Source organism: Cornus florida, unplaced genomic scaffold, assembly GCF_030987335.1.
Source record: "Cornus florida cultivar Cherokee Brave unplaced genomic scaffold, ASM3098733v1 CherokeeBrave_3.0.0_Hap2_Chr01, whole genome shotgun sequence".
Lineage (NCBI taxonomy): Eukaryota > Viridiplantae > Streptophyta > Magnoliopsida > Cornales > Cornaceae > Cornus > Cornus florida.
Window position 1 is genome coordinate 110,234,817 of NW_026775571.1, and position 22,438 is coordinate 110,257,254.

At 35.8% G+C, this 22,438-nt stretch overlaps 1 protein-coding gene and 1 pseudogene across 3 annotated transcripts; both read left to right on the forward strand.

Moving 5' to 3' along the window:
• The first annotated feature begins 4,261 nt into the window (after positions 1 to 4,261).
• Positions 4,262 to 15,462, forward strand: LOC132313480 (LRR receptor-like serine/threonine-protein kinase GHR1; annotated as a pseudogene).
• Positions 15,463 to 17,649: 2,187 nt separating this feature from the next.
• Positions 17,650 to 22,019, forward strand: LOC132313491 (protein POLLENLESS 3-LIKE 2-like). 3 transcript variants are annotated; one of them, XR_009483432.1, is made up of 4 exons: positions 17,650 to 17,942; positions 19,362 to 19,508; positions 19,600 to 19,618; positions 19,720 to 22,013. XR_009483432.1 is itself a non-coding variant. In XM_059812281.1 (4 exons), exons 1-4 carry the CDS (start codon positions 17,935 to 17,937, stop codon positions 19,847 to 19,849), a joined length of 246 nt encoding a protein of 81 aa, XP_059668264.1. In that variant the 5' UTR covers positions 17,650 to 17,934; the 3' UTR covers positions 19,850 to 22,013. The 3 variants fall into 3 exon arrangements, 1 of the variants encoding a protein (XP_059668264.1); XM_059812281.1 differs by having other exon boundaries at positions 19,420 to 19,508; XR_009483431.1 differs by lacking the exon at positions 19,600 to 19,618 and having other exon boundaries at positions 17,650 to 19,508; positions 19,720 to 22,019.
• Positions 22,020 to 22,438: the final 419 nt, after the last annotated feature.

The window sequence follows — 22,438 nt, forward strand, 5'->3', positions numbered from 1 at the left end:
TTTTCAAAACTTCATTTCCGCACTTTGTCTCTTTGAGTCCGTGGCTTCATGGGAAGTCGCGTTTGTGTCTTATGGATGACGTACATCTCTAGAGACTTTGTTTCTGGGTGAAAATACCATTTTGCCCTCGATGTCATACTTGGTTTATTTTCAACCATAGATTCCATTTTCGTTTTTTTTGAGTTCTGTGATCTCATGAAAGGTCACTTTGACGTCTTAAAGATGTGTTATATCTTTAGAGACCTAGGTTTTGTCTTTCGCTTCCGCATTCGAATCCATTTTCGGATCAACCTTTGGGTCATCACATGATGCACTATCTTGTAAAACTAGGGCCGTCACACCATCGATTAGGGTCTGGTTTAAACACCATACCATCGCTACTGGCGGCGGGGTAGCAGTACCATCCCTATTCCCGTAACCGCCACTATTATCCCCACCCCTACAACACCCAGCGGTGACACCCCACCACCACCACCACCACTAGTTTCACCCCCACAACCACCACCACCATCCCCACTCCCACAATTGCCACTCCCACTATGTTCTCGTGCTCGATGATGCCGATCTATTGACCTATAGAACTATGCAACGAATGCCTACCATGGTGATTCGATTTGGGGATTAAGGTTTTGCGCATGAAGAGAAATTGGTGAATTCATTGATGGAGACTTGTAGAAAGACATTAAAAATGAATTGAGGACATTCATGCTTATCAGCAGCCAATCATTCTCGGAGCCAGCTGGCAAGATCATTCTCGCATGGCGGTGGCGGCAGCGTGTGTGTGTATATATATATATATATATATATAAGGTTTATTTATAAACAAAGGATTACAACAGTCAAATTGAAGGGCAAATATGGAATTATAAAAAAATACAACTCACTTGTTGCAACTGTTGGCCGGAAAACTACTAGAAGAGACAGGAGAGCAATTTGCACGTTTTTTTATAGTTATAGTACTGACTTGCTCACTGTTGTAGTTGAGGGGATAAAATACTAATTTTTTTATAATTTTTTTTTTTCCTGTACATTAAATACAAGTATACACACTGTGACACATACATCCAAGGGTAACCCTATTTAAAGGGCAAATGTGGGTCCGATCTAACCTGGGGTCGATCATTTCCGCCAATGACTTCATAGATAGTAACATTTTAATACTTTTCCAAATCTCAACTAGATTTAACAAATCATTTTCACATCCAGGTCCACAATGAGATTCTATTCGTTTGGCGGGTAAAGCTCATTTACTGGCAAAAACTAGCTTGCAAAAAAAAACACAAACTATTTCCCGCTATTTCTCCCTATCATTTGCAGACTCTGCTTAAAAAAATCAAGGTAAAGTGAAAAAAACTTGAACTATGACTAAATTTGTAAATAACTCCCTGAATTATTTTTGGTGCATAAAACTCCCTGAACTATCACATTTAGTTACAAAATGCCTCATTGTCTTTACTATTTTCATTAAATGATCATAGTACACTTTCTTATTGAATTATACTTTATCTATTTTTCTCATTGAAATAAATTATGATAAAAATTTATACTAATTTGATTAAATATTCTTCATTAAATTTGTATAAGTTCGTCTTTAATTTTTAAAAATAATTATTTAAATAAGAATCTCAAGTAGAAAATTTTAAAATAATTTAAGTACTTTCTTAAATTTTCATGAATATATTATATAAAAAATAAGATATTTTATTTTTATGTAAATTATTAATTTTTTCATGAATATTATATGAAAAAGAATGTATATTTTTACACTAAATTTGTTTAAAGTGAGTATATTAAGTTTTATTATAATAAGTTAATTATTTTAAAAAATGGTAATTATAAATTTATTTTTTTCTCGATTTTTATGACAAATTGATGCTAATTTTTAAATTAAGGTAAATGGTATAATTAGTATTTAAATAAGAGAAAATAAAACAAAAAAATAATTCAATAAGAAATGATAAATTTAATGAGAAACTGTAAAATAATATTTTGTGATGTGCTTGTTCTTAATGGTAAGTTGGTAATAAATCAATGGTTTAGGAGCAATCTTTACTTCAGGGATTATTTATAAAAGGGGAATAGTTGAGTAGGATTTTTTGTTTTTTTTGTGGGTAACCCAAATAAAAAAAAAGGGGTTAATTACAGTCACATTTTTTGAGGTTTGCTCTATTGACACTCAAACAAAAGTTAGTTCCATTTTGAACAATTACATCTCCTCAGTTTTGATAAAGTCCACAAAGCACCCCAATAATCATTTGCCCACAGTGAATTGACATTGTTGCCCTTGACTTGTGAGTTGACCATTTTAAATAATTAAATTACATTCTTAACCTTTATTGGACCAAAGTACCCTTTCTCTCATCCACCTGTCGTCACCATCTCCCTCTACCCTACCTCCGCCATGATCAATTACCCCTTCTTCATTATCTCCCCCCTCTCTTTTTCCCTTCTTAATTATCTTCTTGTGAACAAATCAATATTCATTTCAATGACCTTAAATAATTTATTATATAATATTTATTTTAATTCTGATTTTAGAGTTAATGTTTTTTTTTTTTTGAAAAATAAAAAAAAAAAGAAAAAAGAAAAAAGAAAAAAGGGAAGCACTAGCACCACCACCACTCCATAACTAACCACCAGCACTACCAACCAAGTTCAAAATTGCCACCAACCCAACACCCTTCACTGTCATCCTCACCCTCCTCGCTCAATCTATGAAAACTAGAGGAAAGTTACAAAAAAGATAGCATCATCAGACCGAAACCTAAAAATAAAGGACACTGTGAACATGCAACCAGTGGGTCATTGTCTCTCCGGCTAGAGCTCAACGGCCTTCCTATTCCTATTTCAAATTCAAATCTAACCCCAACCCAACAACAACAAAATGAATGGATTATTCAGCAAATTTAACAATTGGGTTTAAAAAATTACTCTGTCATGATTATGAGAGAGGGAGGGTTTAACTTATTACTGCAATTGACATTAAAGAATAGAACTCAATAGCATCTATATGGATATCAGGATTCTGAACCATATAAGAATTGTGACTAAAAATAAATAGAAATACAGTAATTGAAGAACACAAAACCAACCCGAAATATAATTAACGAATTGGGTCAATATATTTAAATTTCGTAAGCAAAAAATTAGAAGAAATCAAGATAGGTAGTGCCCATGGCGATTGATATGAATGTGTCAAATCTGAACTTTTTTTCAACAAATTACAATCAGAGAATGAATGAATATATGATTTATATATATATATATATATACACACATCTTGATGGTTTACATATATATTTACAAGCATGTTTTACGTCTGTATGTGTGTGTAAACAGACTTGATCTAAAAGAAAAATTATGTTTTACTAATAATGGCTTAGTGGATGGTAGAGAGACAGAGTTGAAGATTATGGGTTTTTGGAGAGAAACGTATGGTTAATAATGTTTAAGGGTAATTTTGTTATTTGAATATTTTAATTTTCTTTAGATAAAAGTTAAAATTTTCTTGAAGAATTATCTCGTCTTTTTATAATTTTTAAAGGTTTGTTTGAATCAACTTTTTAACGGGGTGTCAGTGCTAAAAAATAAACCCAGATAAATCTCATAGAGTTTGACTGTAATTAACCCCAAAAAAAAATTATGAACGGCCCTCAAAAGAATGGACAAAAACTAGGGTTTCTTTGGTGTTCATCGAAACAAACAAAAAGAACAAGTTAGGATTTGTTGGTCTCATGTCCTCTATCTAGAGAGAGAAAGAGGATGAGTTGAGAGTAATTTCCTTTTTGGGTTTGTTTCCTACTTTCCTTCGTTATATAACATGAGACACTAGGGTTTTTGTACTGTAACTGCCAAACTTTTGGAAACTAAAAATTTTCTGGGTCCATTGTATTTAATGCATTACACATTTTCTTTTTAATGCCTGAACGGTTTTGAGCTGTGTCACAGAAGGGCCTGCAAAATGAAGTTTATGTGCTCAGCAAATCTGTACTTTCAGATTGTTTCTAGTTATAATCTGTGCAACCGAGGCTTTGTTTGCTGTAAAGTTTTATCTTTGAGAGGCTCACTTTACCCTGAGCCGTTTTGTTCATGTGGAAATGATGTGGTAAGAAAAATGCTGAACTTTCCATGGTTGGATCTTTGAATATGACTCGCTCGTTATTTCACTCATTTATTGCTTTTTGTGTTAGAAGTTTTCTTTGTTGAAAAGCTGTTTTCTACTAGTACCTTGTTATACCTTTTTTTTTTTTTTTTTTTTTTTTTTTTTTTTTTTTTCTTTGGTTGAAAATGTGAATCTTATTTCTTTTAGTTCATTCTATATGGGTTTCCGTTGCTCAAATTATTGAAGAAAATGTTGTTGTGGCTGTTGAATGGTGTGTGAGTCAATTGGGTTTCTTTGAATAGGGGATCTGAGAGCTTGAAATATTACTTTGGTTCTTGACATTAAGCTTCTATCTTATTTGGGTGAAGCCATTTTTGGGGGGTTTTAGTATGAAGCACTTCAGGATTTTGGTGGTGTCCCTTTTTTTGGTCTCTGCCATTGCACAGCTTACTTCACCGGACATCTTGGCACTGCTTGAATTCAAGAAGGGGATCGAGCGTGACCCCACGGGTTTTGTTCTCTGTTCATGGAATGAGGAGTCCATCGACTTCAATGGCTGCCCTTCCTTTTGGAATGGGATCGTGTGCAATGGTGGCAATGTTGCAGGGGTTGTCCTTAACAATCTGGGTATGTCCGGGAAAGCTGATTCGAGTGTGTTTTTGAACCTCACAAAGCTTGTGAAACTCAATGCCAAACAATTCGTTGACTGGAAAGGTTCCCAACAATGTGGGTGACCTCAAAAGCCCTGAGTATCTGGATATTTCGGACAATCAATTCATTACATCGTTACCGTCAGATATTGGTAAATTGAGGAGCTTACAGAACCTCTCGTTGGCCGGAAACTACTTCTCTGGCTTTATTCCTGAGTCCATTTCAGGGCTCACTTCTCTCCAGTCTTTGGACTCGAGTCATAATTTTTTTTTTTTTTTTTTTTTCTGGGTTACTGCCATCATCATTGACAAAGTTGACGAATTTGGTATCTCTAAATTTGTCTCTTAATGGGTTCACAAAAAAAAAAAAATCCCCAAAGGATTTGAGAGGTGCTTGACTTGCATGGTAACATGCTTGATGGACATCTAGATGTGGAATTCTTGCTTCTTTCATGTTGATTTTATTGGTAATTTGCCAGTGAATTCTGCATTGCAGCAGCAGAAATTTCTGCCGGGCATTTCAGAGACTATTAAGTACCTAAATCTTAGCCACAACCAGCTCAAAGGTTCACTGGTGAGTGGGGTGAACCACAGATATTTGGGAACTTGAAGGTGTTGGATTTAAGCTACAACCAGCTGTCTGGAGAATTACCTGGATTTGATTTTGTCTATGAGCTTCAGGTCCTCAAGCTCAGCAACAACGGATTTTCTGGTCTGATTCCTAATGGCCTTCTGAAAGGGGAATCTTTGATTATAACTGAATTGGGTTTGAGCAGCAACAATCTCACGGGTACTTCTTTAAGTAGAATTTCTCTGTAGAAATTCCTCTATTTCTTGGATTTATTTAACATCTCAGTTGACATTTTATCTGCACCTAGCATAGAAGTGTCATAATATTTTTGAAAGGTGAATGTCGTGGCATTGCAAAAGATAACTGAAAATTTCATTTACGTAGGAAATAATGCTTTTTGGCCACTGCCACAATAACCGGTGCAGTGTGGTATGATTTGCTATGCGTCTCACATCTAGTTCATCTTTCAGGACCGATAATCATGATAACGTCAACTACTTTGAGCATCCTTAATCTTTCCTCAAATGGGCATTCTGATCAATTGCCATTCTGTGCAGTACTTGATCTGTCGAAAAACCAAGTCAGAGGAAATTTAACCAGGTTAAAGAATTGGGGAAACATTGAATTCTTCAACCTCAGCCAGAAACGTTTGACAGGATCCATTCCTGAGGTAACTTAACAATTTCTGCATTTAAATTATCTCAACCTCTCCCATAATTCCCTTACTAGCACTCTCCCAAGAGTGATTACACAATTTCCTAAACTTTCAGTCCTTGATATCAGTTCAACCAGTTAGATGGACCTATTTTAATTACTCTGCTAACATCGCCCACATTACGAGAACTTCACCTTGGAAACAATTTTCTTATTGGAATTATTGAGTTCTCTGCTCCTTCATCTACTGAACCCAATCTTCGGGTTCTTTATCTTTCTCATAGCAGGCTTAGTGGCTGTTTTCCAAATGGATTTAGGTTATTGAGTGGCCTTCAAGTGGTCAATCTTGCGGGCAATAATTTCTCTAGTTCTATGCCAACTTCTATGGTTGACATGAGTTTCCTAAGTTCTTTAGATCTCTCTCAGAATCATTTCACAAGTTCGTTGCCAGGTAACTTTTGAAACAGTATTGACAGCCTAAATGTTTCATATAACGATCTATCTGGGGTTGTCCCAGAGAATCTAAGAAAGTTTCCACTATCTTCTTTCTACCCTGGAAATTCTGGATTACAATTTCCAGATGGTCCTCCTGGATTGAGTCATTCTCCACCTGGAATTCCCAAGAGGAAACCAATCAGGACTATAGTCGAAGTGGTGGTGATAATTGCATGTGTGCTTGCTATCTTTATTCTGATCCTGCTTGCCATCTTCATACATTACATCCACATATCAAGGAGATCTCTTCCTGAACATGCTACAAACAAATTTTTATCAGCAGGCAGGCTCCACCAAATCCTTCTGCCTTCAGGGGAAGGGTTGGTGCTGGTGCTTTAGTTGTTTCAGCTGAGGATCTTATGACTTCACGGAAAGGATCTTCATCTGAGATAATTAGTCCTGATGAGAAAATGGCAAACATAACTGGCTTCTTCCCAACAAAGGACAGTCAATTTTCTTAATCACCAGAATCTGGGGAGTCTTATACTGCATAAAACCTTGTGAGATTGGATGTTGTCAGGTCATCGGATCAATTGCCTGGTGAGCTGTATTTTCTTGATGATACAATTTCATTTACACCTGAGGAACTATCTAAAGCTCCAGCTGAAGTGTTGGGGAGAAGTAGCCACGGGACTTCATACAGGGCTGTCTTGACTGTGAAATGGTTGAAAGAAGGGGTGGCAAAACAGAAAAAGGATTTTGCTAAGGAAGCTAAAAAAATTGCAAATATCAGGCATCCAAATGTTGTGGGATTGAGAGGGTACTACTGGGGGTCCACACAGCATGAGAAGCTCATTCTTTCAGATTACATCTCACCCGGAAGTCTTGCAAGCTTTCTCTATGGTAATATCTTTTCCTTCCCATTTCTTTCACTACTCTGATTTTGCTTCTACAACTGGAAAAGAGGGAACCAAAATGAATTACCTTGATAAAGTCCATATAAGTTGTGTTAGGAATATAACATTGATCTAACAAATGCGGTGCTTGAAATTTGTTATGCACTTCTTTCAATGCTTGAGTAATAATCAGAGCTGGTTTAGTATAAGGGGTGCTCTCAAATGTGTACCACAACCTCTCCCAAGAACCTGCATTTATTTGGCGTGGCTGCCTATTACCAGCAGCCACACCAGACAAATTTGTGTGGACCTTGCATTAGTACCACAGCTGAAATTTATGTTTAGATCCTTCAAGCTTAGTTATGGGGGCTGGTCAGATTGATGAATGTGGGTCCCAACAAAGTAAAGAAATATATAGATTCAAAGCCATGCAAAATGTCCAGAAGAAATGGAGAGCTTGTAGAATGAGCATTTCCTAATTGAATGTTTTATGGGTATGGTTCTCTATTTTTACACTAAGTAATGAAGAGAAATGCATATTATTGACTGCCCTGTATTTTGTTTCTTCTTTTATTGGTTTTTGGGGGTATGTTTACGGTATGCTCACTGCACTTTTTGATCTTTCCTCTTTGTCCTTTTTTGCTGTGTATATTGTACGAGTACATGAGTGGTTTATGCACTCTTGGCTCTTATAATTTATTGCTTTTATCTACTGAAAATTTAAAGTACGAAGAAAAAATCTGGAGTTTATTAACTTGGGGCTTCCTTCTTAATGGACAAACCTCACTCAAATTTTAAGGTGAGGGGAATGGACATTTTTCTTCACTAATTCATGAAGATAAATGGGTAATACTTCTATACAGCAGATCGTCTTTAATTTAGAACAAATAACTTAGGAGTTAGACAAATTTCAATATTAAACCATTCAGTGATATGTACAAGTAATATACTTGATTTTAGTACCATTTAGTTTTCTATTATCTGGCCTGAAGGCACAAACTATGTTTTTTAATTCTCCATCCATTTTGTGGTATGCCATAATCACGAGATGGTAATTTGAACTTGACTAAATGGTTGAGTAACCTGCATTAGGACGTTAGATTAGCGTTTTTTTTAAACTACACTCATCATATTGATAACTTTTGCTGTTCTAGCTTCATTATCTGTTCTGTGGAATTGAGTTTTTCATTTCTTTCTATTTGGACACTTCTGGTAAAACATAATATTATGAATAGTCAACACTACGGATAGTAAGGCTTTAAAATCTTGTACTGCAATTGGATGACCATTCAATCAATGAAACAGTTTCTTCTAGCCTTTTATTAGTATCATGGCCTGCAAGATCATCATCATTTGGGTGATATAAAATGATAGAATGTAACTGATCAATTTTGCTCTTTTATAATGCATGGGTTAAAATCATAAAACCCACCTGCTGTTTACAAAAACGACATATAACCCCCTCAGTTATTAAAATACCCCCTGAACTAACAAAAACTATCACGTTACCCCTTTCCGTGACGGAACCGTTAAGTTATTGTGAAATGACAATAATCCCCTTGATAGTATATTAATATTTTATTAAACTGAAATTGTTGATTTTAAATGACAATTATGCCCTCCATGTCTCACACTCGCACACGTGTCAGCAGCCTATTGGCTGCTGACTTCAACTTTTTTTCTTTCTTTTATTTTTCAATTAGGCTTTCTTCCTCTGAGATCCCTTCATAGTCGTCACCTCTTGATTGCGATTAGATGGCTACAAATTACGAAATAACAAGTACCATATGTTAGGCTTTCTCTCTCTAACAGTAATGAAGCCTCTGGGCTACAGATTTAACAACTGAAAATTCCAACGTGAAATTCCAACAGAAAAATTCATTCACAAGTGAACTTTTATGTGAATTCACTTGACATACATACAGAATTGGAGTTTTCATTCTCTGGATATTTCAATGGAAATTATAACTTGAAATTCTAATTTGGATTGTGCTTTTGATGTAGTGGCTGATTCTAATGCTTGTGATGCTTTGACCGTGCACTTCGCTAATTGATAATTTCCTTGGTAGATCTAGGGCTTTGTTTGTTTGTTTTGCTCCACTGTTTTGATCCCTTCTGGTCTTATTAAATCCACTCATTGATCTCTTGGCCCCAACCATTTTATCTCGTTAAAATCTTTCTAAGCTTTATGACCATTGTGTTTTTTACGAAATTGGAATTTCATGTCGTTTTGTGTCAAATTGAAATTGCATGTTGTTCTCTGTCAAATTGAAATTGGAATTTCATGTTCTTATAAATTATAATCTTTAAATGATGTGTATCCCCCATATTCAGAAGTTTAATCTAATTGTTTTAAACATTTTATTAATTATGAAATCCGAATCTCTCTCTCTCTCTCTCTATATATATATATATGTATGTATATTTATATATATGTGTTGAGAGGTTTTCATTTATAATATGATTGGACATGCTCTTGTGCCTTTTCTTGTTGTTTCACCCCCTCACCTCAGTATTCCATCACATTCTTTTGAAGGTTTGAAACAAAAGCCACAAGTTTTGTGCATATATTGAGCGATATAGGGAGAGAAAGAGAAGAAATAGTTTTATTTTTTTTTTAAATTCCAAAAAAAAAATTCTTAAACAAAGAATAAAATTATATTAATTTACACAATAACACACTCAATTATATGTCCCCATCACCAGTTTGCTCATCAATAGACTCACCAGCACCAGTTGAAGAGCTTCTGATGAAGAAGATCCAAGAGTTCGAAGCCGGATATGCCCTCAAACAAGAGATTTCGAAGCTCATGACTTCCAATGATAAAAAATCGGACCAAATTCAACAGCAGCAACACAAACACATGACAAGTCACTCTTGGAATCAATAGACGCTATGGTCATTGGAATCCATGGAGCCTTGAGATAAACACAACAGTGGAGAAGAAGAGAGAGACTGAGGGCACGTGTAAGTATACGAAAGGGTAGTTTGGTCATTACATCATTACAAGGGTATTCACGTGATTTGCTCTATTAGTTTTTGACGGAAAACTAACGGGAGAGGGTGATATGATAGACTTTTAAAAATATCAAGGAGTAATCTGATAGTTTCTTTAGTTGAGGGGGTTAGTTGATAGTTTTTGTAAACAACAAGGGGGTTTTATGATTTTAACCCTTTATATAATGGAGCAGTTACAATTTTGTATTCTGCTCAAACAAATTGACTGAATAGATAATGTGAATATGTAGACTTAATATAGTAATGCCTCTTTTAGGGCCTTATGATTCATTAGTGAGATATCTAAGATGTTATGCTTTATAGGCAACTGTTCTGTTAGGCAATCATATGGGGTGCTATACAAGCTTCCACAAGAATTCCATTTCATCTCTGATCAAAGATAGAAACACCCCACGGTCCCCCCCCTTCGTCTCCCTTTTTTTTTTTTTACTTCAACAACTAATTTTTGAAAGAAAAACAAAAGCATTAACATAACATCATTTTTCATGTTTTTTTTATTATTGCCTTTTCTGGTCCATTGCTATGCAAATACTTTATTGGTCTTGCATGTTTCTTGCTCTAATCAACACGTTCGGGTTTGTCATGCTTTTGTAAGACAAAAAAAATCCATATTCATCCATACTCATGCTCATATGATGATTCTTTCCGCCTTGTTTACAGTATAGTTGTTTCTGGGTAGCTTTTATTTGCATATCTGATAAGCCACAATCTGCAGATCGACCCGGGAGAAAGGGTCCACCATTATCCTGGGCCCAAAGGCTCAAAATAGCAGTTGATGTTGCATGTGGCCTGAATTATCTCCATTTTGACCGTGCCATTGCACATGGCAACCTCAAAGCAACCAACATACTCTTAGATGGCCCTGATCTTAATGCCTGTGTTGCTGATTACTGCCTTCATCACCTAATGACTCAGGCTGGCACCATTGAGCAGATCCTTGATACTGGGGTGTTAGGTTACCGTGCACTAGAGTTGGTTGCTTCCAAGAAGCCACAGCCCTCCTTCAAGTCTGATGTTTATGCATTTGGAGTAATTCTGTTGGAACTATTAACTGGAAAATGTGCTGGTGATGTGGTTTCTGGTGAAGATGGAGTGGTAGATTTAGCGGATTGGGTGAGGTTGAGGGTAGCTGAAGGTCGTGGCTTAGATTTTTTTGATGCTGCATTGATCCCAGAGGGGGATTCCAGCATCAGGGAAGGGAATGGAGGAGGTCCTTGGGATAGCACTATGACGTATACCCTCTGTGTCTGAGAGGCCAGGTATGAAGACTATATATGAAGATCTTTCTTCTATATGATGATTTTTTGATTAATTTTGCTGGGCTTTAGATTTATGTGGGAATCAAGTAGTTCATTGGCCTTCCTTGTTGAGTAGTTTAGTTTAGCATCATAGTTTTATGGGCTAATTTTATTAACCAATGTTGTAAAGTTTGGGCATATTTCAGTGTAAACAAACTTTCACTCATTGTTGACAAGCTTTGATCACTGCTTCGAAATGGCTACGCTGTCTAAATTGTGTTCAGGGCTTGGCCAAGAAAATGGTTAAGAAAAAAGTGGTTGTGAATGATGTATTTTTTGTGCTCGGTATCTTCAGGGATATCATTCTCTTGGGCTTCAATTTCATCAGTGTATGCTTGGTCGCCATTCCTTTGTGCATATAGTTTTTAATATTATTATATGAGAAAGTGCTTGTGTTAATTTTTGCTGCTGTCTTGTTGGCTGTATTGATGACGAAACTTGATAAGCTCCTATATAAAATCTGTATTATAGTTTAGAGCTGCTAAGTAGGACTTCAACGTGAGTATATATGTGGATTTCAAGTTTTTGTTTGTTTGTTTGTTTATTATTGTTATTATATTGATGCTGCCAAAATCTATGCATAAATTTGGATGTAGACAGTTCTAAGATGGAAAATACCAATGTATTGAAAGCAATACCGAAGAGAAGTTGGGATGCAGTTAATAGATTCTTCGCGCTTCTAACATTACGCAAGTTTAATATACTTTTTGTTCAATCAAGGTTTAGTATCTTAATTGCACGAGAGTATTTTCTCTAGTTGAATACTGCAACGAAGAGAATGCTAAGTGACTGTCGTGACTGAACAAGCACAGTCACAAATTTGCTTAGCACAGCTCTTGTAACAATAATGTTTGCATACCCACTAGCTGAACTTGACAGCAATAATCCGCAGTGTGTGTAAGACTGTCCCAGGTCACATGCAAAAGCGACAAGGAAGCTAAAAGATTTGCAAATATCGGGCATCCAAATGTTGTGGGATTGACAGAATACGACTGGGGGCCTGCACAGCATGAGAAGCTCATTGTTTCAGATTACTACATCTCACCTGGAAGTCTTGCAAGCTTTCTCTATGGTAATAACTTTTTCTTCTCATTCGTTCAACTCTACTATTTTGCTTCTTCAACTGAAAATTTATGTTGGGAATATTACATTATTACATTGATCTAACAAATGTGGTGCTTGATATTGTTTATGCACTTCTTTCAATGGTTTAATTATCGGAAGTGGGATTACTACAAGGGGTGCTCTCAAATGCATACCACAACCATTGAAAGAAGTGCATATATTTGGTGTGGTTGTCCATTGCCAGCAGCCACACCAGACAAATTTGTGTGGACTGTGGACCATGCATTAGTACCACAACTGAAATTTATGTTTAGATCCTTCAAGCTTGGTTATGTGGGCTGGTCAAGTAGATGAATGTGGGTCCCAACAAAGTAAAGATGCATATTGATTCAAAGCCATGCAAGATGTCCAGAAGAAATGATGAGCATTTCCTAATTAAGTGTTTTATGGGCATGGTGCTCCATTTTTACACTAACTAATAAAGATACATGCATGTTATTGACTGCCCTGTATTTTTTTTCTGTTTTTCAAAGAGATTTTATTATGGTTCTTTTGTTGATTTTTTGGAGGATGTTACGGTATGCTTGCTGTACTGTTTGATCTTTTCCTCTGTCCTTTTTTGCTCTGTGGAGTGTGTATACTGTATGAGTACATGAGTGGCATATGCACCCTTGGCTCTTATAATTGATTGTTTTATCTACCAAAGTTTTAAAATAAAAAGAAAAAAAAATCTAGAGCTTATAGCTTGGGGCTTCCTTCTTAATGGACAAACCTCACACTGTCAAGGTAAAGAGATTGAAGCCTTTTTCCTTCACTAATTCAACAACAACAATAACCAAGTCTTTTCCCAATTACTTGGGGTAGGGTACATAAATCCTATGTTTTTCTCCACTAATTAACGAAGTTAAATGGGTTATACTATTATACAGCTGATGATCTTTAATATAGAGCAAATAACTAAGGAGTTGGACAAATTTCATTCTTAAACCATTACAGTGATATGTATAATAATATACTTGATTTTTTAGTACCATCTATCTTTCTATTATCTGCCCCGAAGGCACAAACCATATTTTTTAATTCACCATTAGTTTTGTGGGTTGCCAGATTGATGAAATGGTAATTTGAACTTGACTAAATGATTAGGACCTTAGATTAGTGTTTTGTAAACTACACTCACCATATTGATAACTTTTGCTGTTCTAGCTTCATGATCTGTTCTGTGGAGGGAGTTTTCTATTTCTTTCTATTAGGACACTTCGGAAAATCATAATAGTATGAACACTCAACACTACGGGAAGTAGGGTTTTAATATTGTGTTGCAATCCGATCATTCAATCAATGAAACAATTTCTTCTAGCTGTTTATTATCATGGCCTGCAAGGTCATTATTTGGGTGATATAAAATGACAGGAATGTAACCGATCATATAATGCCTTTTACATAATTGAGTGGTTACAATTATGCATTATGCTCAAACAAATTGACTGAATATATGCTACGAATTTGTAGACTTTATCTTGTAATGCCTCTTTTAGGCCCTTTCTGAAATTTTATTATTCAGTAGTGGGATATCTAAGATGATATGCTTTATAGGCAACTGTTCTGCTAGGCAATCATAAGGGGTGCTATACAAGCTTCCACAAGAATTCCATTTTATCTCCGCCACACCCCCCTCCGTCTCCTTTTTTAATTTCAACAACCAAATTTTGAAAAAAAATGCATTAACATAACATCATTTTTCATGCTTTTTTATGATATCTAAGATGATATGCTTTGTAGGCAACTGTTCTGTAATCATAAGGGGTGCTATACAAGCTTCCACAAGAATTCTATTTTATCTCCACCACACCCCCCTCCGTCTCCTTTTTTAATTTCAACAACCAATTTTTGGAAAAAAATGCATCAACATAACAACATTTTTCATGATTTTTTATTATTGCGTTTTTTGTGTCCATTGCAATTCAAATACTTTTATCTTCCTTGCATGTTTCTTGCTCTGCGCATCATGCTTTTGTAAGACTATAGGAAGACATTAAAGTCCATATTCCTCCATACTTGTGCTCATATGATGATTATTTCCACAGTTTACAGTATAGATGTTTCTGGGTAGATTTTATTTGCATATCTGATAAACCAATATCTGCAGATCGATCGCAGTTGATGTTTCACTTGGCCTGAATTATCTCCATTTTGACTGTCATTCCACATGGCAACCTCAAAGCAATATACTCTTAGATGGCCCTGATCTTAATGCCCATGTTGCTGATTACTGCCTTCATCGCCTAATGACTCAGCCTGGCACCATTGAGCAGATCCTTGATACCGAGGTGTTAGGTTACCATGCACCAAAGTGTGCTCTGGTGATGTGGTTTCTGGTGAAGATAGAGTGATAGATTTAACGGATTGGATGCGGTTGATGGTAACTGAAGGTCGTGGATCAGATTGTTTTGATGCTGCATTGATCCCAGAGAAGGGGATTCCAGCATCAGAGAAGGGAATGAAGTCAATCCTTGGGATATCAGTATATCACTACCATGTATGTGCTCGGTATCAAGATTATGTATGAGGATATTTCTTCTATATGATTTGTTGATTTTATTTTACTGGGATTTTGATTTATGTGGGAATCAAGTAGTTCGTTGGCCTCCCTTTTTGAGTATTTTAGTTTAGCATTCTAGTTTTATGGGCTAATTTTATTAACCAATGTTGTAAAGTCTGGGCTTTCAGTTATTTTCGGCCTTTGTTGATAAGCTTTGATTGCTGCATCAAAATGGCTACGACTTATAGTTGTGTTTGGGGCTTAGTAGAAAATGGTTTGCGCAAAGAGGTATCATTCTCTTTGGGGCTTCACTTTCTTATATGTATGATACCACTTTTTGCTTGCATTATTAGCTTGTGACATTCCCTTCTCTGATGCTCTCAATTTGAGCATGGAAGCTTCTAGTGGAGGCAGGGCATTACAATTTTAAATTTTTTTTTTTTTTTTGGGGGGTAAGGTAAGCAATGGGTTAAAATAGTTTTCTAGTCTTCATTTTCTATTCACCAATTTCCAGCATAATTATTTTTCTCTTATCTGAACCTATTCAAAATGTAAAGCCAAACACTCCTCAATGTGTCTCTTCCCTTTGACTAAAATCCTCTCATGTGAAAATGTAGTCCTGTTGCATACAAAAACCAACACTGATCAGAAAAGCAAAAATATTATTACATGATCCTACTCTAATATTTGTACAAAAGAAAGACACCATTGACAAGGGGAGATAATTTTTCACACTGGAATTGGATCCTCTTATTTACGCTTGAGGATTCACTTTACATATATAACAATAATGCAAAAACATTCCATTTATATTAAGGATGCAACACTGTGGTCGTGATTAAAAATTGTACTAGGTATATAATATATACATTGAGTAAAAATTTAGCTTCATTATAAATTTTTACATATTATTGACTCAATGATAGTCAAGCTTCCCACAAGAAGTTCACATTATATCTCAATTAATAAGATGATATGATCTACTTGTTATGTAAAAGGAAAAAAAAAGAAAAGAATATATATATATATATATAACATTCTACCCCATATATCAATCAGTCAATCACTAACAGAATCACATAAAAGACATTCGTATTGATTTACCATTGTGATTAATATAGGAGACACATGTCTGAAAATGAAAATTTGAATTTCATCAAGGAAAAAAATATGTGCTCACTCAGAAGAACAACTACATAAACCAATATATGTGAGTAATGAAAACTTTGAAAGGAGAAAAAAACATAATCCAACATTAATAGTTAATATACAAACTAAATAATACATATCTTACCAGGCTACTTCGAACACGCTTAACAATAATGCAAGTCTCTTCCACTTCTTCCTGGAAAAAAAAAAAAAAAAAAAACGAAAGAAATCAAGAAAATGAGAGGTGAATTCTAATGGGTTCTTGGGATTTTTGCAAAAATTGAAATAAAATTGAGAGAGATAGAGAGAGAGAGTTTAAGTGAGAGGTGGTATCGAGGTCATGGTGTCTGGTGTATGAGATAAGCTTGTGCAGGACCCCTCCGTATTTCTGCTAAATGACAAATACCAGTCACGTGAAGAAATCATCGGCTCGGCTCGGCTCTTTTCTGGAAACTACTCCTCAGTTTGATCAACGGCAGTGCCAAATGGATTCCCCAACCGTATTTCTCATCCTTGCCGGCGGCTATGATGATGGCATTGTTTCTTCACTATCCAATCCCGACGACGACATCTCCTCACCAAAATTGGCAATCTCTGAATAGGCAAGCAAAGATGTCTACATGCTTTACATGTTTGCATTTTATCCTCTCTCATCAAGCATACTGCAGTAGGCATCAAGCTAAAAAAAATGAAATCATGTCAAGATAGGAAAAATATATACTTGTAAACTCGATAATTGTCAGTACATCAGAGCTAGAACAATAAAATAACATATTTGTAGATTGAGACTATAATAGAATTTTATGCCCTTAAAATAAATTTTGTCCATTGCCTTCCATAATACAACCCGACTTCAAACTTAAAGGAATCAGCCAACCAAACTCAACTATCTTTGACCCGACTCGGATTAAAAAATGAGCCCTCATACTTGGACTCAAAGTCTATGGAAGGAAGGAAGAAAGAAAGGTTGAATTCGGAAGTGCCAAAAACCAAATGATTGATGCAAAGGCATTTTTATAGGCAAAATGGTGTCTGTTTTGATTAACCCCGACCGTTATCCGACACACCAGTTTGGCGAATCTGCCCAAATAGCCTAACCGACTCCTTCGGCTTTTAACTGTCACATGTTTTAACCGTTTAATCGACTCTAACTACTTCGGTGAACCACCAACTTGAACTACCATGCCTTATCCAATCCGACAAATTTAACCGCCCATGCACATGTTCGGGTTTTAGAATATTCTTAAACAATTTGGGTTGGACACAACTTGGGCTAGGGTCCTTCCACAAAATTGCGGTGCTCCTTGGTGCCCACACCCATATCTCAAACTTGTCATCATCAAATCGTTATCGGAAAGAGTCAAAATGTGGACGGCCGACAAGAATTTTCCGTCGAGGGGCTTCTCAATGCCACCTCCGACGTGGAAGTGGAAGTGGAAGCGGACGTCGCCGATGATGCCGGCGTAGGAGAAAAAGCCTCGGGCCAAAGCTAATCTTTTTCATGCCATTCAAAAGGTGCCCGCCGGGCGATTGTCCGTACGTCCGGGCCAAACATGCTCAGGTAATAGAATATTCAGGTCTGTAATTCGAGTTACATTAATGGGTTGTTATTGGTTTTTTTAGGTCGGTTTGGGAATCTCATGTAAGTAACAATGAGGTCTTTGTGTTTTCCAAGAATTTCAGTTTCTTTTGTTCTCTTGTTCTATAGATGGTTGAATGTTTTTCATCTATGATTTCTTATGCTCAAAATTTGTTGGGTAAAGTCTACTTCTACCTATTCTTGTACAAAATTAATTTCCTGAAAATTTATGTTTTTTTGAGCCTTTGAATTGGAAATATATGTAAAACACCTTGAATATTCTATCAAAGTTTGCTGATTTTTAGTCCATATAGGTTGACCCTTTACACTTTATTGTTAATGATTGATTGAATTCATCATTTTTTTGCATTGTTGTACTTGTTTAAGAGGAGTTGTTCTTCAACACTTCTTTATTGCAGTTGAAAGGAGTTGTTCTTCAACACTTCTATAGTTTTCTGGTAAAGGAAGAACTTTCTAATTTTCTTCAATTGTATTTTAAGAGAGTTGAATCTTCCATTTTACTGTTGGTTTAACCATTTAGATATTTTTGCTCAAATATGAGTGAATTAATCGTTCTCCACTTTTGTTTATACTTTTGGGTTGTGTACTATTACATTTTCGAGAATAGTTATAGAACCTTTGTGTTAAAGGATTAAATTACTCCAAATTTTTTTATGGAAGATTTACCTATTCTTCAGCCAAAACATGACGGACTGATTATTCCTCTATTTCTTCATGTTTACGTGCATGGTTTCGAGTCTTAAATTTTTAAATAACAGTTGATAAAAAAGGATCAAAGTAGGGCTATTTCCTTCTTCTGGGCTGGTATAAATTTTGGGGATAGAGTTGATAGTGCCTTGAAAGACATGGCATTCGTGATGAAACAATTGAATTGAGCCGATGAGGCAATAAAATCTATGCCTCCCATGAATCTCTTGACAACGTTCTTGTTGAACATTACAAGGTGAACAATAGTCCTACTGAAAACCCACAAATGTACTTTGTTTTCCATTTCCTGCAAATTACTAGATATTTGTATGTATGAATTTAGTAATTTTTCTCTACAAGGCAAAGCAACATTTCTTTTGAAAACCCATATATGCATTTTGTTTTCCGTTCTATACAAATTACTATATTGATTATTTAGTATATAGATTAGCAACAAGTCTGGATATAAGAATTTTATTTTGTGTATTTATGCGGATATGTGAGTGAATCAGTTATTTTTCTCCTTGGATATAAGCTTTGTTAGCTAAAATATTTATTGTTTATCTTTTCTGAATTTCCCTTTATTCTCTGATAAAGACTATGGACCATAGATTTTCAATTTTTCCAATATAATGAATATTCTCCTGTTATTGAAGGACATGTTTGTGTGTCCCACATGCAATGTTTTTGTAGAGATTTAGAATTGAAGAACATATTGGAATGCTTCAACTCAAACTAAAACACATTTTAGGAGGTATAGCTTTGGTGGGAAGGGGACAAAGACAGCTAGGTGGTCTCAAGGGAAGAAGATCATGTCACAATTGAGCAGGAGTACTCAAGGTGAACCCTGCATTGAATTATCTTTTTATGAATGTTTATTTCTTGTTCTTTTTGAAGTTTTCTGAGTTACTACAGCCTTCTCCGAATGCAGGTTATTGGGAAATTTATAGGTATATTCTTTAAGCATTATGTTCTAAGAAGTTTACATACATATGTAGCATCAAGTTTGTCAAAAGAAGGGCACTTTCTCATAGAAAATATTTTGATGCAGAAAAGCACCTTCTCTTGAGACGGATAAGAACAAGGAGTGCAATCTCGCAATCTGCTTGATGCACATGAACAGGATGACAGAAGCTAAATTTTTGCTTCAAACCATAAAAGCTTCATCTGAAGATGGATGAATGGATGACTCATATGCTAAATCATATGAGCGTGCTATTTGGATATTCACTGAATTAGAATCACACTCCAGTGTGAAGCCCATTGCTAGGGAAGGAGAGAGCCATAAGGAAATTCAAAGTCTTCCCACATCCTTTATTTGTTCTGACAATGGAACTTCAAAAATTGCACCATATGGATCAATAAATGGTTCACAGTCTTCTCCAAAGACTTCGTTTGCAGATAAATTGAAAGGATGTCACACTGGAAACCAATATGAAAGAAGGACAGCTGATTTTGGCAGCAGAAGTAAGGACAACAAGATTAATATGGATGGAAGGGAAGTAGGTTCTACTGGCAAGAATGTGTTTGCTTCTCCACTTGCCGCTAAGGAAATTCCTAATTTCAATTTACACAACCTAGATGTTCATGGTTATTCAATAATGGACGTCAGAGAATGGCATTGATGGGAGATGATCCAGTTGGTGGCTGAAATAAAAATTATCATTTGAGCAATCTACAACCACTGAAAATATGCAATTACTGGCCAACCAAAATCTTCATGGACCATTACCAGGTTCCACGAATGGACTGTTGAAAGCAGTATTGCAGAATTTAAAATGTTCTCAAGCATCTACTAGTGAAGATTGGAGAAAGTGGGTATGGGGAACTTGTGCTGAAGTGAACAATGAATCTGTTCTACGGCCCACTGTTATTGGAGACAAACTGGTGGGCAAAAGAAATTGGCAACGAAAGAGAGTAATTTGCCTACGGAATCAGCAGTTGATGTTAATTAGATGAGAGCAACGGAAGCTTCGTCTGATGGAGATTGGGATCAGAGTTCCAAAATTACTTTTGCACACTGTGTGGGGTTGAGAGAAACAGTTCAACTCCAGAGCCTAAGCCAGCCTACTATGGGAAATCTGGAACAACCCCAGGAATTGTGTGTGTGTAGAAGTAAGAAGAGTTGAGCAGATATGGTTGAAGAAGATGAAAAAAAGTTTTTAGTTGGAAATTCTGATTTTCCAGAAAGTACACGGGTTAACCACCTATCTCAATCATTATATTCTTTCCATAGTCCAAGCAAGTGTTCTGATGATAGTCAAACATATTATCCACTAGACCAGATTGAGAATCTAAGCCAAAAGTTTAAATCATTCAATATGGATATTTGTGAGAGTGTTCATGTGCATATTTTTGTAGTGATGTGGAGAAACAGATTGCAGGATTTCAGGGAGATAACTCCAGATTTCTATTAGACAGAAAAAAGAAAATGCAATTCTGTAACAATTCAGTGATTTTACCTGTTGTAGTTTGTTCTGAGTTCCGATTCACTTGCCTATTAACAGTTTACTTATACCAACACTTACACAAGTTTGTTTTATTTTGTACTCACTTGTACCAGAATTTCGTCAAGTTGCTTGTACAAAATTCAACTTCTACCTCATGGAGCCTTGTCGCAGACAGCTACATGAGCATCCTTCTCATCTTCATTCTTGAAGCCATTGCCACAATGCTCGCAAAAGCAATCTGCGTGATGGACTGGACGAGAGTTGTTGTCCTTCTCATGCCCTGCCTTTTCGATACAATGCTGCTTAAGTTTCAGGCTAGTGTAGAAGGATGAATCTTTTGACTGCTTCCTCAAAGAACAGGCAATACAATGGAATGTCGGAGGATTCTTGTAAGCAAGACCCTGCAGATTATAAAATGTCATCAACAGCAAAAGGACTAAGAAGAGAAGGAAGTGGTATTTTTCAAAACTAGGAAACTTACCCTGGTGAATGTCATCCGATGTGGTGCTCCTTCACGAGAAGCCTGCAGCATAAATGTGCTCATTCAGGAAATACTGTTACAGTCTTTTATTGTATAAAAAAAAAATAAAAAAATAAAAATTGGGAAGAAGCTCTAATTTGCAAATTCAATGAAATCAGAGAAATTCACTTCATTTGATATCTTATACTACTATGCTTGGACATACAATGTCAGCACCCTATACTTTGACACAAACATCTCACCTAAATTATAGAACTGCACCCTACATATTTTGACACAAAGAGAGTAAAGATGTCTCATCTAAATTATAGAACTGCAGAACAATTCAAAAGGTGCAACATGCCATTTAAGAAAAGCAAAAAAGTGCCCTCTCACACACACAGTTTCGGAAATAAGAGGCAATTTATTAATGGGACTTGACAAAACACCACTTTAAACCAATGAAGATATTTAAAAGATACAGAACAGTAAGGAAGAACCAACTAAACTAAAACAAAAACAATCATGAATCTATATTAGGTCTGAGATCTTGTTGGCAAGATTCAAAAGTATTGGACAATTTGTCTGCTGCAGTCGTTTTAGAAAACATGGAACTGAGGGACATGCAAGGCTAGACTAGAACAACCATGAAAGCTCAGACTAAACAATGGAAACATAAAAGCATATATTTTTTTACTTTGTCATCTTAAAATAAAAAGCTACTTCCAACTTAATTGAAAAGTTGATAAAGGTAAACAACAAGAAATGTCTTGGACTTGGAACAAAAACAGAATAACACTTTGTTTCAGTTTTCCAAATCACATAATGCAGTAAAAAAAAATATACAGGAATGCCAATGG